Genomic DNA, 19,152 nt, shown 5'->3' with positions numbered 1-19,152 from the left:
GTAATCTGAGATTCGCCGATGACACTGCTTTTCTATGTCTCTCAGGAAATTGCAGAAAACAAAAGTAATAAAAGTAATGTTCAACAGTGTCTCAAGGGAACAGCAGTTCACAGTGGTAGCGATGTGCTGGAAGTGGTAAGGGAATACGTCTGCTTATGGCAGGTATTGACCTCTGATCTGTATCATGAGAGGGAAATAACTAGAATAGTAAGAAAGGGGTAGAGCACATTTCGACGGGTCTCTAAGATCATGAATTTCAGTTTGCCAGTATCCCCCATGACAAAAGTACATAAAAGCTATATCTTACCGGTAGAAACCTACAAGTCTGAAACATGGCGACTAACGAAACGGGTGCAACTTAAATTGAGGACAACACAGCGGGCTATAGAAATGAAAATGAAAATGTTAGGTCTAACTATGAGGGACAGGAAGAGGGCAGAGTGGGTCAGAGAGCAAACGGAAGTTTCTGGCATCCTAGTCGGAATAAGGAAAAAGAGGGGTTTGGAGAGGGCATGTGATGCGAAGGCAAGGTAACTGGTGGCCGTCAAAGGTAACGTACTGGATACCAAGAGCACGCAAGCTTTAAGGGTAAACCGGCTACATTGCAAGAGACGGAAAGCATAGCGGGGGGCGCAGAAAGTTATGTGGACGAATGGGATTAAGACGTTTGCGTGGATAATATGCTCGCAGCTGGCAGAGAACAAGCTTGATTGGAGAGATATGCGTTTGTCTTGCCGCACGTAGTCAGCGTGATGATGATGATGATGACGATGACCCACTCCCCCACCCCATAACTAATTGCTCCGCCCGGTTTCTCAAACATTCTCAGCAAAAGGGTCATAGCGCCTGTACAGGTTAAGTGTCCTGGCGTCAGATATGCCCCACATCTACCAAAAATGACTTATCACTCTCACTAGCAACAGCATTTTGAACCACCCCAGCATTCACTAAAATTCACATCTTCACAGGCATAAATGTTCGGCCACTTTTTTGTTTACATTTGATTCCATACTTCGTAACATATACCACCACAAAATTGGAAATGTGAGTCAATTAGAGGAATCCTCAACTTCATTCTCAACTTCACGTACTGAGTAGATGTCCTGTCCAGCGAAGCTCTTTTTACTTCCCCGGTGTTTTGTCGTAATTTCATAGAACAGAACTGCATGAACACGTATCTGATGAAACCATTGCACTGATGTTAAACGTCCGTGCAAATCGTGGGAACCGTTCTATTTCTGCATTTAAAATCGGATGTTTGTTCCGTAGGGACTATTACTCCATGAGAACGTAGGAGCCACACAGAGATCATATACTCTGCTGCTCAAGCCTATATATTTTAGGCCTGCGAATACCGCCTTGAAGGCTTTCTTCTGAGACGAAGGTTGGGAATAAGGACATGTGGCCTTCTGTGCTCGGATGTGCCCTTCCTGCCATCTTTTTTCCGCTTCATACGCCTCCCAACGTGCAGGGTAGAAAACCGGGCATTGCCTAGGTAACCTATCGGTCGTTCCAGTATTCTCTCTCTCTCTCTCGCTCTATCTTCGTCTTTTTGCGCCCTTCTCTATCTTTTCACAACTGCTTGGCCATCTGTCAGGTATTGTATTTTAATGAGGTGACGACCCACAGCAGCAACCTTTTCGTTCCACTGGCTCTTCTCGGGTCTGCCCGCTCACTGCCATTGTTTAGCTGTCGGTCAGTCAGCTAAGTCGTGCTCTTGGTTTAATTACCACCATGCCTATCGTCCTCTACAACCTCGTCGGTAGTCCGCCCTGCGGCTTCATTCGGTCTCTGGCCGAGGAGATCGGTGTAGAGATCAGCCTCAAGAACTTGGCTTTTACTAAGAAAGAACACCTTGGCGAAGACTTCCTCAAGGTGGGTAAGCCTCGTTCGACACACTTTCTTTCCGGCCCTAGTGGCAGTCATTTTGTGGAATATGGTGACGACCTAGTCGCATTCATTATACCCTTCTATATATTTATCCTTCGCAAACTTCATACTGACTGCCATGCCATAGGAATAACACTTTCGATCTGCGAATACAAAATGACCCAGCAATACCAAGCTACACAAGAGCTTAACGGTCGGAGGTACGCTGAGAGTCAGCTGGAACGGCTGCTCATATGTGCACGACATAGCCAGCCACAAAACCAGGCTTTATTATAAGGCTGCTCTGTTGCAAAAGCAAACAAGCAGAAAGCATGAACTCGTGGCGCGGACATTATGGACACTGTGGACATTATTACGTGCAGTGAATGACTTTTGTTTGCAGGGCGACAGGAGTCGCCGTCGGGTCTTGAGTGACCGCTTTTCGGTAATCGAGCGACACTAGTCGTGAACTGTACTCTTGTATTTTTTGAGGGACTGTGGTCCCTTATCGTGTAACCATGGGGTCCAATAAAATTTTCTTGAGAGTGATATGAAAAATTACAAAAGTGCTTTAAGAGAACTTCTTTCAGCTTATATTCCAGAAATTACCAGCAAGAAACTTGCAGGACAGCTACCCCTTTATAAGCAGAGATACATCGAGAGCTGCTTGCTGTGCAGTATATATTATTCTGCATAATTACTGTTACCTCTCTTCTCTGGTAGGATGCGCATCACGTCCTTATGCTGGCACTCATAGCTTTACTTTGTTCAATCCTTTCAGCGCGGCGCGTTTCCATGACACATTGAAGCCATGCCATGGATGACGTCACTGCACGCAGCCCAACCGGCGTGGTGCACTGCGTGTTGGCATGACGCGTTGCGCTAAAGTGATGCTTGATGTCACCATATGTGGAGAAACCAGCGTGGCACTGAGTTGGCCGATGTCACTGCAGCCGAAACGGGAACCGCACCTTTAACAGCTGGCCGGGTAGAATGACGTGTTAAATGCTGCACTAAAGTAAAAAAAAAAAAGCTTCATCCGGTGAGCCCCGTTCTACGCAAACTAAAACTAAACAGGCTCGCAGAGTGTTTACTGCAAATCTTCTAATTGGGCACAAACCTCTTAAAACTCTATACTCATAAAGAAGCGGGAAGCCAATATACAGGGTGTTTCACCTAAGACTTTCTGCAATTTTTAAAAATAAGCTATTTGAATTAGATGCGAGCTTTTTCTGGCATAGCATTGTCAGTGGTGTAGTACATCATAATTCAACTAAGACGTGCTAACTAGCAGGTTTGTTAACCAATATTTAATAGTTAACTTTTAAACTATTACCGTTGGGCTCCTTAATTATTGAGAGGCATGCAGCCCACCGTAAGTAATGTCCATATCCGTTTTTAGAATGTGAAGAACGCGATTATCCTCGGCGCTGTGGCCAAACAAATTTCGCCTACATCGCGTCAAAATACATGCGTTTTGAGAAGCTTGCAGGCAAAGCAACCTCTCCAGTGAACCTAACTCGTCGAAATTGCCAAAATTTGTTGGGCCACAGCGCCGAGGATAATCGCGTTCTCGAAATTCTAAAAACGGATATGGACATTACTTACGGTGGGCTACATGCCTCTCGAGAATTAAGGAGCCCAACGGTAATAGTTTAAAAGTTAACTATTAAATATTGGTTAACAAGCCTGCTAGTTAGCACGTCTTAGCTGCATTATGGTGTACTACACCACTGACAATGCTATGCCAGAAAAAGCGCGCATCTAATTCAAATAGTTTATTTTTAAAAATTGCAGAAAGTCTTAGGTGAAACACCCTGTATATATAATCATAGCGACGTAGTCAAAGTAAGTGGTATTTATTTTTTCCAGAAACATAAGCTACAATGAAGAAGCGTTTTGAAGATTTTTGCACGCAAGAGAAATTTTCACCGTACCTAGTCAATTAAATACGCGCTACTTGTTACCTGCTCTGCTTTCATTTTCGTAATACCGATATCACTAAAAGAGGCAACAACTCACGCCCAAACTTTCGCCTGAGAAACAAAAAAAGACCAAAGTTACCCCAGTGTTTCACGCAGTGATGGCCTTATTCCCTTTTGCCCTAGCCAATTAAACGCACCAATAAACCCATTTGGCAGCTGTGAAGTTGCTTCATATGATTCAAGGAAACTAAAATGAACCATATTTGACGTCCGAGAGCGGGGACTCGTTTGAAGTCCCTAACAGGGGATGATGAGTTTTTTTGCGCGGTTTGCTACATGTGAATTTTTTTCAAATACCTCATATTAGCCCTTTTTTTGTTTTTTTTGTTCCTCTTATTCACTTGTACCTGCGTTCTTAACTTGTTTACTTCTGTTTTCAGCCATTTGTATTCTGTGTTTTATATCTGTTGTTTTCTTTCATGAATCCCCCCCTATGTAATGCCCGCATTGGGCCTTTAGGGTATTGAAATAAATAAATAAATAAATGGTGAAAGTTTGAAAAATTGTTGCGTTACCGGCGAACGTCTTATTACCTTTGTTATCGCAGACGCTGTCTCAAGGGGTGGCCAGGCTTTGCAGGTTTTCAACTGAGCATTGACGTCTTTGATTGCTCTTAAGAAATTTTGAGTTTATGATTACTGATTTTGGTTTTTCGCAGACTGTTTTCACAATTTTGATCATGAATAAGCAAGACAACGGCAATGACATTCATTTTATGGCGCTCCGAAGATCTTACTGCTGGGTGCCATTGTTTTTACAGCAATGAAGGAACGCTCAATAAACAGCGCACAATAAGTGGAGGCGTACAGTGTCCTGGCGTATCTGGATCCAGGGAGAATGCCTTTGTTCCTTTATCTTTCTGCCGCTTCTGTATGGCCTGCGTAACCTTGCTACTGCATTCAAGTACCGGTGCCGAGAAATGCCCTTAAAGACGCAACTGAAAATATCAGGCAACGTATCAATCATATTATGTCTTATGTGAAAATTATGTCTGACCAATGCAGAAAAAGTCCTGTGGCATAAAGTATCCGCAAGCCCCATCACCACGCGAGGAAACCATTCACAACCAGTATCCGCAAAGAGGACGTGACGCCACATATCGAGCAATGGACTTGTAAGCACGAGAGCATGGAATGATTAACCAGATACTATATTAAGATTACGCATCAGAGGAGCCTTTATGTGCGACAGGTACCTCGGCGAAGTTAGGGGCCATTATACCCTCAACTCACAATACATAAGCATCTGTCTCACACCACGAAAAAAAATACAAATAATCTCCCGAGGAGGCAGCAAGAACCAATTGGATGCTGTACCTTGGAACACCACCTGCTGCTCAAGACCCCAACCCCTAAACCCCGTCCCATTTTGCGCAATAGAGTTTCATACTACTACCACTACTCGACAACTGCATTGCTTTTTAACAGTTGTTCATTGGAAGTGTTCCCTAGAAAATTCTACTGTCCTGCCCCTGGTTTCATTTACTCGCTGCAGGCCCATACTCGAGCTCTCACAAACACCAAGCAGCCTGACATCTCCTGTATTCATTGAAATCTCTTCCTCCCTCTCTCTCGCAAACACGAAATCTGGGGCACCCCATTCCTGCGGATCGCAATCTGTGATGCAGAGCATGGTTGTAAGATAAAAAGAGTGCCCTGAAGAATTTAAGATACGTCATCTGCAGCATTACCACACCGACTGCACCTACCTCCTCTTTAGACGAAGGGAGCGAATTGGGTAAAATCACGGATAGAGATGGTCAAGTGTCCGTACATTAACGCGCCATATTACCGCGCTAGCTCTATTGCACAGTTCCCTCTGTTTCCCGCCGTCATCGGTGCCCTCCATCCGTCCTCATGCCCCAGTACAACCAGCGTAGGAACACACCAGCGTAGGAAAACTGCGCGTAAAGATGCACAACAATACAGATATTTACAAAGCTGTCAGCTCTCCGACACGTTACGTCTTGCGGCTTTAGGTAACCAAATTCGGTACAGAGCATTCAACCCGAATCATGATGAACAGTACATTCCCCTCGGCAAGGCATCCGCCTTATCGCTCACAGGATACTGCAGCTATTCGCGTTTCTTCAGCAGAAGTTAGTGGCACTTGCGGAAGAGATTAGTGGCCGTAGCGGTCTCCATCATGCATGTTTGACTCCTGTGTAGTGTACCTAATTTCGCGAAACACCTCGCGCTGCTCACTCGACGGGCTTTCAAGTTAAGAGGTGGTATCGTTACCTTTAAATGGAGATAATCAACTGCGGATATAGCGTATCTGGGCGAGATACCTGCAAAACATTTGCAGATTCAGAGTCTGATCAGGAACTCTAGTAGTAAACTGAGGAAGCCTGGCATAATCTGCCAAGAAGCAGGCGTTGACGTTCAGGAGATCAGTATAGAGACACACTCGACGGATTACAGATGCGTCATTTATCCCGTAAAGTACAGAATTACAAAGGCTCTCAAAAGACACAAAAAGACGAGCACAAAGCGAGTTTACTTCCATTTTAGCTGGAAGTAAACGCACTGTGTTTGTCTTTTTGTGTCCTTGTCGTTTTAGTTATTTTGCAATTTTGTGATGCACAACCAGCTACACCGCCAAAAGGTATCGCATAATGATGCATACGGATTCGTTCGTACGGAATAATGAAAATACAGACTGGGCAGGACATAGATATCCGCATAGATCCGTATTATATGGATACATATTAACTTCCGCATCACATGGACTCCATACGTTTGAACTTTACGTTTCCACATGCAAACCGTACGTTGCGAACTTAATCAACTATGTTTTGCGGACTCTGCGCTAACATGTGGCCAGGATACATCCCAAAATCTGCCGCTGGTGTTTGTTTAAACAATATTAAGTACCCCACATGCACCCCACGATGACTCAGGGGTCAAACTCGCGCCAACTGCATATATTAGCAGTTATAAACAACGCTACCAACACGTGCTCACTATGGGCTGTTACGTCTCGCCTTCGTCGTGAGGAAGACAATGACATGGCAGCAGCGAAACGCCGACAAACCCCGAGACGCGCGTTGGGTGAGCGCCTGGATTGCCACCGAAGCCGCGTCCGTCGGCCCGGTTGAGCGAGCGTTTCCCATACACCGAGTGTGAACGCGCGTTCGAAATGCGCGCGAACGCCGCTCATGGACATTCCGGCGTCTGCGCTACGTGGATGGCATCGTTCCCCCTCTCCCAGCGCGTGACGGCGGTGTGATCACTCGGGAGTGAGTGAGTGCGTGTGTGTCTGTGATTGGTGCCAGTGAGAACTTCCTTCCCCTGCAGGCCCGGCCCCCATCTAGGACCCTAGGGAAGGGAACTCTTTAAAAACCTCGGCAGCGGCACGGCCGAGGGAGCTTTTTGTCATCATGGTCTTCTGATGAGCTGTCGTCATGCAGCGTTCCTGCAGCTGACTTGTAAATATGTAAATTCCTGTATAAAGTCCTCTTTCATTGTCTTTTTCCAGCAGCCTCGGCTCAGACGTCCCTCAATTCTCTCTCCCGCACACGACCATGCTACCTCGTCTGTAGCAAACTGGTGGCAGCGGTGGGGTGCTGCTACCTCGTCCGTAACAAACTGGTTGGCAGCGGTGGGACGCGAAACATCGGACGCCAGCGGAGAGTTGCGGAGAACGGGACGCTGAGCAGCAGAACGGCGAGTCGGGGGCAGTGCAACAGCCCTTTGTGATGACTGGTTGCCTGCAGCGGAACGACTGCGCTGAATTCTTGGCTGCGAGTTTTGGTGAGTGCGGGACTTTCTTCTGCTGAGTTTTGCCAGGCTTTTGTTAGTGTTAGGAACAGAGCTGGTAATTGGGTTGTCGTTGCTGCTGGGTTAGTTGCAGCAAGACAATAGCGGGCAGTAGAGAAAGCAGCACTCGGAGCAGCCATGGATTTGAAGACGCTGCGCAAACCAAAGTTACTGGAGCTTGCGAAAGAGTTGGGTCTGGATGTATCAGACAAACTCAGAAAACCAGAACTGCTGAAGGCTATTCTTGCGTTAGAGGCTGAAGATGACGAGCTAGCGGAATGCCTTGAGACCATTGAGGAGAGGGAATTGGCAAAAAGAGAACAAAATGAACTAGAACGTAGATAAAAGCATGAACGCGAAAGAGAGCTGCGGAAAATGGAACGCGAAAGAGAGCTGCGGGAACAGGAATACGAAAGAGAGATGCGGGAACTCACGCGTGAACTTAATGCCATCAGAAGTATGAGAACGCGATCTCGCTTAAGTTTTTTGAGAAAAGGCGAAAATTTCAGAGCTTTTCTAGAAAATTTTCAAAGAATTTGCATGGAGGAGCAGCTAGAAGAGGATTATTGGCCAATTGTGTTGATGGGATTCCTCCCATGTGAACCTTGTAATGTCTGGGCGAGGTTGTCTGACGAGGATGCCCACAACTATGCGATAACCAAAAGTGCGCTCCTCCGATACTTTCATATTCCCGCGGAGGCAGATTTGGAAGGCCAAATTGACGGTGGTAAGCTACACCGCGATAGTGTCAGGGACCGAGTTAGAAGCTCCGCTCAGTCGCCGGATGACACGAGTGCTGTGCAGAAGTGGCGGCATAGGACAGGTTTGGTCCAGGAAAGCAAGGCCACTTCGGCAGCGAGGACCGAGGAGTTCGGTCAAGAAGCTAGCGAAGAGTGCAGATCCACAAGCCGTGAGGGCTCGGGGGATAATATAGGCACTAAGGCTAGCAATGAGGAAGAGTGCAGATCCGCCAGCCGTGAGAGCTCGGGCGATAATGTAGGCACTGCTAGAAATAAGGAAAGGGGCAATGCGGTGGTTTTGAGCCCAGAGAAGCATCCACTTTCCGGAAAGGAGGCTGATTGCTGCGATCGAGAAGATAGTACCCAGGACAATAACGCTACGTTAGCCGAACAGCGTCGCACAGTTCAAGTCCGGGCAGGAGCGTTAGGGTAGTAGGATCGAATAGCAAGCCTCAGGAGAGCAAGTTGTTGTTCTCAGCAGAAAGTAATCGGAACCAAAAGCAAACTGTGTGTTGCAGGAATCCCATCGAAAACAAAGCCGAGCGACCTGCTTTGTTCGAGAGCACTGTCAGTGCTAATAAAGAAGCGGCCGTCTCTAACTCTGAGGCTGAGGCTATTTTGAAAAGTGAGGCTGGCGTTTTCTCTCAGGAAGAGAATAGTGAGCTCACCGGCCGGCGCAATGAGGGAATCAAGGGAGACATTTCTTCGATGCGGCCGGCGAACAATAGCAGCCCAAATTTGGAGACGACGCTTTGCTTTAAAGAGATTGACCGCGAGTCAACCGAGTACTCCAGACGCGACTGGCGCCGAAAAAGGGCCAGACTGACTGGGCGCGTTCAGAAAAAACGAAAGCCACCTGACCCATCTTGGCGACCCCGCGGTAGTTCTTGCAGGACGGTGGAACCTCACAGCGGGTCTCAGAGGACGCCCAGCTACCGCATGAAAGAACGCCGCAGAACTCGTTCCAGTCGACGGACATTGCCAAATCGAGAAAGGAGTTCTCATAGGCGTTTCTTTCATCCGCGACCGTCATCCCCTCGCATTCAAATGTTCAGACGCTACTCAGGTGTTGGAGACACGCGGCCCGGGTGCGGAACAAATCAATGTCGCGTGGCGTCTGAGGCTCGCAGGCGTCAAAGCGGAGTTAAGCCCTTCGATTTTTCTCGATTGTCGGCTGCTATACTTCGTTTCATACATCAGGTGCAACGCTGTCAAAGCTAGCGCTCTTTTTTGCGCAGCCTGCATCCGTGACAGAAAATAGTGCGTTGCTTGTGGTGAGCGAAAAATAACAAATGCATTGCCGATAGGCTTCGTGGGTAATACATTTGTCATCAGCGTGACAAAAAACGATGATATTGCGAATGAATCGGTCGAGATCTGTGATTTTGCATTTTGCGTGTGTCGTCTTTTTCCATTTCACGTTTTCGCTGTCCCCGCTGGCCGCCGTGTTTACTCTTTCTGTCCGCCTCCCTTTTACTTTTGAGAAAATGGCGTCCAGCTCAGCGGCGTGACGACAATTTGGACCAATCTGAAACGCGGACAAATACGCCTTGCTCGTCGGTAAATTGGTTTTTGAGGAAAGGAAATGTATCTGTCATATCTCGGTGGACACCTAAACCTCGCCGTAACGGGAAGGGAGGAAGATGGAGCGACGCGTTAGACCGCACGGCCACAAAACAGCGCGGAGGGATACACCTCTCTTTATTTTTTTTCTGCGGACTACTTCCGTAGCCTTCACCGCGTTGCACATGATGTATGAAACGGAGTATAAAGCCACTGTTGGTGTGCGTCCGCGCAGGGCGCGGTTGAAGAATAGGCGACCCCTTTGAGCCGCGGCGCGGCTCGTTAGCAGCGGATTCCGAGGATGTATCTGCTGTTTGCTTTTTCTTTTTTTTTTCAAACCATTCCTGCAGACAAAAAGTTTTGCAGAAAAAAAAAAATTTGAGCAGGAATAGGTTTCCGACGCGTTGTTTACATTGAAAGGGTTTCTTTTGACAAAGATTGTTTCGAAAAATGCACTAGTGGTGCCCATGTGTAGCAGCGTCCGTTAAAACGCGAAGTGCTAGCCAGGCGGGCCATTTAGGCCACTAGCATAAGCGCATGGAGTCGCTTGATTTTTTTTTGGAATTTGGGAAACTAATGTGACTTTGGCTCCGATGTTGAGCAAATCTTTGCGGGGATATACAAGGTGACGGCAGTATGCTGCTATGCAGAATGAAATGTTGTGGTCATTACGAATCGGAATACATCACAAAAAGGGGAGTCTCAAAGGTAATGCCGATAGCTTAAATTGAGGTCCCTAGCGCAAGAGTCAGCATCATAGTTGCAGTTTGCTGGTCTTTTTCTTCCTGATGTAGGATTTTGCACCTATTGGTTTTGTTTAATGTTTTAAATTGAGATGCGCTTTGTGGTGTAATGTGCCGATCTGTGGGAGTTTTCTGAGTGCTGCTGGACCACTCCCAGGGACTAATTAGCTTTGTAAGAGGGAAAGAGCCTGGCATTGCTTAGTGGGGATTGTGTCGTGCTTGCGGACTGAGCGGTTGGGTTTTCGGCGTGGTTCTAACGCTAGCGGAGCACGAGTCGCTTTGCAGTGCCCTTTGGGAACCTGCACATGCAAAGGAAGACTTCGGGGTGCGCTGAGCTCCAGAACCGCCGAGAGAGAACCGACTCCGGTTGAGACCAGCCTCAAGCGACATCCCTCCGGACAGCGGATGCTGTCCCCTGTCCATCGGGATCTCCTTCCCCAGGCGGGGCAGTCTGTTACGTCTCGCCTTCGTCGTGAGGAAGACAACGACACGGCAGCAGCGAAACGCCGACAAACCCCGAGACGCGCGTTGGGTGAGCGCCTGGATTGCCACGGAAGCCGCGTCCGTCTGCCCGGTTGAGCGAGCGTTTGCCCGGTTGACCGAGTGTGAACGCGCGTTCGAAATGCGCGCGAACGCCGCTCATGGACATTCCGGCGTCTGCGCTACGTGGATGGCATCGTTCCCCCTCTCCCAGCGCGTGACGGCGGTGTGATCACTCGGGAGTGAGTGAGTGCGTGTGTGTCTGTGATTGGTGCCAGATATTAGTGTGGACTTAAAAAATAAATAAGAAAAAAGTGCCCTGCCCGCGAGTGAGAACTTCCTTCCCCTGCAGGCCCGGCCCCCATCTAGGACCCTAGGGAAGGGAACTCTTTAAAAACCTCGGCAGCGGCACGGCCGAGGGAGCTTTTTGTCATCATGGTCTTCTGATGAGCTGTCGTCATGCAGCGTTCCTGCAGCTGACTTGTAAATATGTAAATTCCTGTATAAAGTCCTCTTTTATTGTCTTTATGCAGCAGCCTCGGCTCAGACGTCCCTCAATTTTCTCTCCCGCACACGACCATGCTACCTCGTCTGTAGCAGGGCTTGTACTTTGACCAAATGAAAGCGATTGAATAGGTAAATGGCGGCGTTGTTCTCCAAGCTTTATGATTTCACTAGATGATTACGAGTAGCATGTTGTATCGGTGAATTTAATGGAAAGTTGTCTGTTAGTCACATGTACTAATACCAAAGCAAATAATGTAAGCCTTGTTAAGAGTATTTGCAGGGGCCAACGTTTTCTGGCTTGATTTTTCTAAAATCACACACATTTTCTTTCATTCTCTATTGCAGATCAACCCCTTCCACGCTGTTCCTACGATTGACGACGATGGATTCATTGTATTCGAGAGGTGCGGCTTGATTCTACGTTTGTCTTCATTTGCAAATTAAGAATTAATAAGAGAACGTCTGCAGGCAAACCACCTTACCCATCGGCATGAAAATGACCACCGTTTATTTTCCCCTCGTACACTATAAACAGAGGGGGTAAAGAAAGAGTAAGCTGCCCTCCAATACACTCTCTTTTATAAAAGGTTGTGCGCTAGAAGATAGTTTACTGCCTTTTTACTCCCATGTAGGCGTATTTGTGTTTAGACTTTATATATGCTCTACCGGGAGAAAAAGTACTGTTTATAGCACTCGAATTTCGGCAGCCATGCGAGTGCCGAGTAATCGGCGTTGTCAGTATGCAAGAGCATGACGAACACATACAGTATTTCCATGCTGGAAAACCGAGAACTGCCCTCCTTCCCGCTGCCTTCACACCAGGCGCAGGCATGGTGTTGTGCTAGGTGGAGTAAAGTTAAACCTCTCGCAGTATGAAGTGCTTTCGCTCCCGACTACTGCATCCAATAAAGTGGCTCATGACAAATATATATATATATATATATATATATATATATATACATATAAGTCTGGTCACTGAGGTTTGTTTTTGACGCCGCGGTGGCTCAGCGGTTATGGTGCTCGGCTGCTGTCCCGAAAGACGCGGGTTCGATCCCGGCCGCGGCGGCTAGAATTTCTTTGGAGGAGAAATTCTAGAGGCCCGTGTACTGTGCGATGTCAGTGCACGTTAAAGAACCCCAGGTGGTCGAAATTTCCGGAGCCCTCCACTACGGCGTCTCTCATAGCCTTAGTCGCTTTGGGACGTTAAACCCCGTAAACCAACCAACCAGGTTTGTTTTTATATCAACTGCATTTCAAAGGCACATTTTATCGGCTGCATAACTCAGGCAAATGGCTCTGCGAGGAAACTAAACCTGAGGCCGTTTTCAGAAAAACACGTGAAATTTAACACAAACCATCTGCTGAAGCGCAGCTGTCATACACAGAACAATGTTTTGAGCTCACAGCTGCAGGGATAATTTTGAGCTGGGGCGTAATAATGAAAGCATGTCGCTTTAAAAACATGACTGATGTTTATGGCCGCTTCTTTAGATTCCGAAATGCTGCCATTATCACTTAGAAATCACAGGTATATCATGTCATCTAGACAGGATACTTTCAGCAAGGTATCATAGGCAGTCAGCATGACGAGAGTTAAAAATTCTAAACTAGGAAATGCGGAAACCTTGGCTTACATCTTTTTTCTTGGACTGTCAATTTGTTCGTGCTGGCAGGTGGTCTGGATGGCATCATTTCTTTTCTGCGCCGTCTTAAAAGCACTTTGATAGAAGGATGAAATTTGCCGGTAGCACGTATAGGCTTTTTCTTCGGGTCGACAATTTCCAGATCCCATTCGTCTGTGGTACGATTTTTATGCGAAGCATATTAACGTAGGTTTCGGGCCTTCGCGCGACGCCCGGCGGTGGCCACCATTGACCTTGAAGTGAGATCACATGATTTGACGTCACGTGATGACGTCACACCGGCTGCAGATGGGGCCTCATATCGCGCCGTCGGACGTCGCCCGGCGGAGGCCTCCACGCTTCGGTTCGCGCCGTCGCGCGCGACGCGGCGGCGGCGCCACCATCGCTGCATCACGTGATATGTGACGTCACGCCAGGGATGAAGCAGCGCGCGCCCGCCGTAGCGTTAGTCTTTGTGCCCGCAACCGCGCCAGCGACTTTGCGCCGGGCCTGTGTGCGGTCAAGATGACTCCAAACGCTAAGGACGTTAATAATAAGAATGCAAAACGAAGGCTGCTTCGCATCCACTGGGGTTAACCTTGATAAGCCTCCAAGGTTTTTATGATCACAAAGCGACGAGCCTTTAATGAAAGGCTGGCACAAAAAGCATGCCTTGCGCTGACGCGTCATGACAGCGCTGAACTTCACCTCATGTTGTGCTATAATTTACCCTATCCCAAAGCCCGAAAAGTTAACGCTGCCGGTTTTGATGAGTTACGCGCTCCATGTTGTCAGCTTAGTATACAGTCGAACCCAGATTTATCAGAAAAGAAGGTGATCGCGAAACGTCGCAACTAGCATAGACCAAGATATTAATGACACAATTGCTCAAAGCATGAAAGAATTGTTTTAACGTCCCCTAACAAATATAATCACGTTTACGAATAGCTTGAGTCATTGCGCATCGTCCATTTTATGTCCACCTGCATTAAGAATGCATTGAGAACGTACGTTTTTTGAATAACTGCCCACTATGGAGAGGGCTTATGAAATGAGGGATGTGTAGAGTCTTGCCACTGCACTGCAATCGTCTGAAACCCGCCACTGGCCTTTATTCACACTGCAGCAACGCCATTGCCTACTACCTGCTGCGGAAATACGCGCCGGAGTCGAAGTTGTACCCGACGGACATCAGGGATCGCACTCGCATCGACCAGGTGCTCGCCTCAGCTTCTTGCACCATCCAAACTCATCTCGTGACATTTCTCGCGAGTACTTGCTCTTGTCCCGAGTGCGGCGTCATCGCACCTTTCCTCTTTCCTATGTTTCCTTCCACTTTCGTGAGTGAGGGGGAGGTGAATTAGCTGTTGGCGCGGATGTTAATGTGCTGCATGTGCGGAAGAAAATGACATTTCGAGTAATTATAGCACATTTACTCTATATATACTCACCACTACTAACTATGAAATGTGTACCGAATTCCATCTAATCTGAAACTTGTTTGCTTTATGAGGTCGATGCTGGAGAGCTGGCAAAACAAACTAAACTTCAGTTGAGGGGGAAGTGAACGCTGTGAACAATGGAAATGAGAATGAAATTAAGAGCTCCGACGCGGAGAGAGCAATAGAGCACTGCCGTTAGCACAACATTCACCGATAATTATACCGGAGAGGAAACTCAAGTCAGCGGATGTGTCTCGGCAAGACATCTCTGCATCATGTAGCCGGTACCCAATTACAGCGACACATTGCATAACAAAGAAAAAGAAAACTGGGCTGCAAGAAGCGCCGATTAACGTGGTGTGTTAATAGTGAATTACCTGGGAAGGACTGCCCGTGGCTGCTTAAAGTTGAGTTAGATTCAGACCATCAGCGTTGGTTCTCCTCCTGCAGAACAAGTAGTGCTAATGATGATGATCGCACCGCATTCCACATTTTATGCTACCTAAACGCGCTTTAATAAATGACTTCGTAGCTTCTACGCTAGGCAGAGTGCGTAAAGTCGCATACAGCATTTGTAAGTTCAATAACAATCTCCACCGTTCTTCGTACAACCCTAAAATAATATATAAACGAGATTCGACTCACAAGGCGCAGCTTATTCATTCTGGTACACGCAAGCGTTTCTTCAGACTCCTTAATGTAACTGTATAAGTGTCGCTTCTGACAGCTCTTCAGTATAAATTTCTCGTCCTCTGTACATGACCAGTATGGCACCAGTCGACCGTCCTTCGCAGTTTCCATACCTAGGAATACAACGAACCCTGTCGCCAACGCTACCTGCTGCCACAACACTGGACTGTCTCTACTAGCTCATGTGGCAGCCAAATGACCCCTGATTAACTCTTTTTTACATCCTGCATCCTGGAGTTAACACTGTAACTTTCATTGCATCCTATTGTAGTCCCAAAAATTTGCGAATACCCTGCCTATTTTCTTGTCTCAGATGTTCCCTAGTTCAGTGTGTGCATGCGCATAGTTATATTATTCAGTATAGATGCGTCCATTCTTCAAGAAGCAGCAAGGAAAGAGCATTTTTTCTTTTCCACACACCATGAACTACTGCAGCATTAGCGACTAGAAAGGAAAATATATTCACAGGCTCACAAAGAGGTTACCAAGGAGGAAGGTGTAGCGTTACGCAACTACAAGCCAACACATACTCACACCTTAGCATTCTACATAGCATACATTCAATGTTAACTGTGATAGACTTCTATCTTGTTAATAATAACCAAATATATATCATGCGGCATGGGCACGTCAAAAGAACCAAGAACAAGAAATTATAAAAAAATTCACAATTCAGCAGTGCTGTCGGTGGCGACTATCTCACGCTTAGTGGATCAGAAAACACTATTTCGATATCCGAAACAGCAATCTGTCTCCAACAGGAACACTTTCCTGATCTGCAAAAAAGCTTTATTCATCCATTAACTGTTCAACTTCATAGTATACTTCTTGTTCTTCCTTCTGTACTGCGAGGATTAACCATGAGGATTTTAAGCAGCCGTTGCCCTTGTGTTATTCCTTGTTAATGTGTTAATCATTCTTCTTTTATTTTTTTTCACAATGATACATGTGCTGCCTTTGAGTCTAGAACGTTCCTATGAGAGTCTAATTTCCCTACAGTGTCCTCGTTTTTGGGATCGCACCGAGCCGACCCCGGAAGACGTGAGCAGGTTCGAGAAAAACGTGCTTGGGGGACTGGAGAACCTCATCGGTGAATCCAAGTTTGCCGTCGGTGACAAGATCACCCTTGCCGACCTTTGCCTTATAGGGCACCTTGTCATCGCCCTTGAGGTAAGTGACACAATCCCTGAAGAGATGCTTGAATTGCTGTCAGAAGAACAAACCCACTCACCCTGTACTAGGCGTTTTTCTGAAGCCCATCGGCATTTTAGAGCGCAGCTCTTGGGCGCCCGCTTCTGCGTTTCGCCGTGTCGCCGTTGCCGTTGTCCGTTGTAACCAGCAGTGGACACCCTTTAAGCTGCGAAAGCAATGGAGCGGGAGCTTTTAAAGGAGAAAGTAAAATCGCAACCTTCTCCCCTCCTTAGCAACCGGCGCGCCAGTGGGGGTGGGGGGGGGGGGGGGCGCAGCTGTGCATAGCAACCATGACGTCCCACAGTAGCGGTAGAACAAGCGCGCGCGCGTCGGCGGTGGCAGCTACACCGCCGTTCCTTCGCCAGACGTCTCGTTGCAGTCGAGTGACAGAGACGCATGGCTCCGAAGCGGCCCAATGATTCCGCGCCAAGCGGTTCGGGGAAGCGGCAGTGGGCTGACCACAAGGCTTTCGCCAAGCACAGTTTAGAATTTCCGAAATGTCTTCGGTATTTTTTGAGGAAAGGAAATGCGCAGTACCTGTCTCACGTAGCTGCGATACCAATAGAGCGGGGGCTTGGAAAGCGGAGGGTAAAATTTGTAAATTGATTTTAACGGAAAGGAAATGCGCAGTATCTGTCTCACAAATCTCGTTGAACACCTGAATCAGACGGAAGGCGCATAAATGCCCTCTTGGAACAGTGGGCACCACAATCGTGCTTTAAGCTAAACGGTGGTAGTGACAGATGTGCGCTGCAAAAGCATTGACAACGTTGTGCCAGAAACGCTGCCACCTGCCACGGTGGCAGGTTGGGTGGGGACTTTAATGTAGATAGAAATACAGGCGGGATTTCCTTACCACTTATTCAGGAAAACATCCCGTTCCTCTCGCTCGTAACGGCTCCCACAGCTGTGACAACCTCACGACATACTTGCGTAGACCTCGTCTTTGAGAACCAGGCATTGGTGCAGCAAGTCGAGCATATATCCATCTATTTCTCCGTCCACAAAGCATCCTTCATGACAGTCATGAACTGTTAGTGGAGTGTTTCTCGAAGAAGGAGTATGTGAGAAAAATGATAAGTTGTCTGTAATTGTACATACATGTCTTGCTCGAATTCTTTGCCTCAACCTATCGGAAACCTGGAACAGCTGATGGGCTGTTCCAGGTTTCCCTTTCCCTTTAGTAAATAATGTAATCGTCGGCAATTTTTTTAATAAACAAGCCTTGTGCAGTGCAGAGATGCGCTGTTGGGCCCAGTAATACTAGTGGCGGCGGATGTCACACACCAGGGGAGGTTAATAAAATTCTAAAACAAAATTCTTAGTTAGAGGGAGTCAAGAACATAGGGTAAAAGTTTGTAGCTGACGGTTACTAATGTTATGTAAGATGTGAGAACTAATATATGCGAATATAATACTCTACGCTCTAGCGAAACGGATTCAAGCCATCCCACACATTTTCCGATAACTAAGCACCCACCGGCACGCATAAGTTAGCAATTGCGCGTGTGAGGCGACCTTCTCTTTCCTCTTCTCAAAGCTGCACTTCTTTGAAAACAATGTGGCAAATTTATCTTATTGCTGGAGCAGTGCTTTCAGCGTGTTAGGTCTGGAACTAATCTTCACGGCTGAGTGCATAACTGCGTTTTCTTTTCCAGAATGACTCCATCGAGAAGGAAAAATTCCCCAGGCTTAACGACTACTACGAACGTGTAAGGTCTGAGCTTCCATACTTCGAGAAAGTTCACGGTCCGGCCATTGAGTTTGTCAAGAATATTTGGGCTAAGCTAAAGCGGAATTCATGAAATGCCGGCCGTCGGACAAAACACGAACAGCGACTTACTGTAAGCTGCCATAATAAAATTGTCCACACCTTTGGTGCAATACATGTGAAAGAATGTTTACTTATCAAGCATGTTCATTTCCATACGCTGACAACGCTGGTCGCATAAAGCACCGTCCAGAGAACACTTTGTTGCCATGAATGACAAATCAACTAGTAAATTGGTTTTTGAGGAAAGGAAATGTCACCGTATCTGTCTCACATATCTCGGTGGACACCTGAGCCGCGCCCTAAGGCAAGGGAGGAAGGTGGGAATGAAAGAAGAAAGAGAGAAAGAGGCGTCATAGTCTGTCATTAATGAGCCGTCACATAATAGTGTAGCGCAAAAGACACGATGTGCAAAGAAAACGGACACATACCACAGGCTCAGGCCAACGGCCAGAAATGGCTGGTGGATCGGGTTTTACGATAAGCACAAGCCCGTGGACTCCTGGACCAGTGGGAGACCACCCTGGAAGATTTTTTGTTTGTTTGTAATAAAGTTGTTTCCATCCATCCACAGGCGCTAACTTACGAATTATTTCCAAGACGTCCAAGGCGAACTTCGCACGCAAGCACTATAAGGCGCATGCGCCAGGAAGAGCAGTGTCGCATTCACCTCGGGTGTTTTGGACATAAATCAGTCCAAGTCCCACGCAAAGTTGGTCATTCTCTACTTAGCATTATTAGACGGCGGCGAGTCCTCAAACCAATACTAGCGCCGTGGTGCGCCACTG

At 47.2% G+C, this 19,152-nt stretch overlaps 1 protein-coding gene across 1 annotated transcript; it reads left to right on the top strand.

The window, feature by feature from the left end:
* Positions 1 to 1,734: 1,734 nt before the first annotated feature.
* On the top strand, positions 1,735 to 18,398 carry LOC149362270 (glutathione S-transferase 1-like). Its single transcript, XM_089568251.1, has 5 exons — positions 1,735 to 1,875; positions 11,994 to 12,052; positions 14,397 to 14,538; positions 16,402 to 16,572; positions 18,252 to 18,398. Exons 1-5 carry the CDS (start codon positions 1,735 to 1,737, stop codon positions 18,396 to 18,398), a joined length of 660 nt encoding a protein of 219 aa, XP_089424377.1.
* The last annotated feature ends 754 nt before the right edge of the window (positions 18,399 to 19,152 follow it).

Source organism: Amblyomma mixtum, chromosome 2 (genome assembly GCF_055824585.1).
Source record: "Amblyomma mixtum isolate Tamu chromosome 2, ASM5582458v1, whole genome shotgun sequence".
Lineage (NCBI taxonomy): Eukaryota > Metazoa > Arthropoda > Arachnida > Ixodida > Ixodidae > Amblyomma > Amblyomma mixtum.
This window is presented reverse-complemented; position numbering and strand designations above follow the sequence as displayed.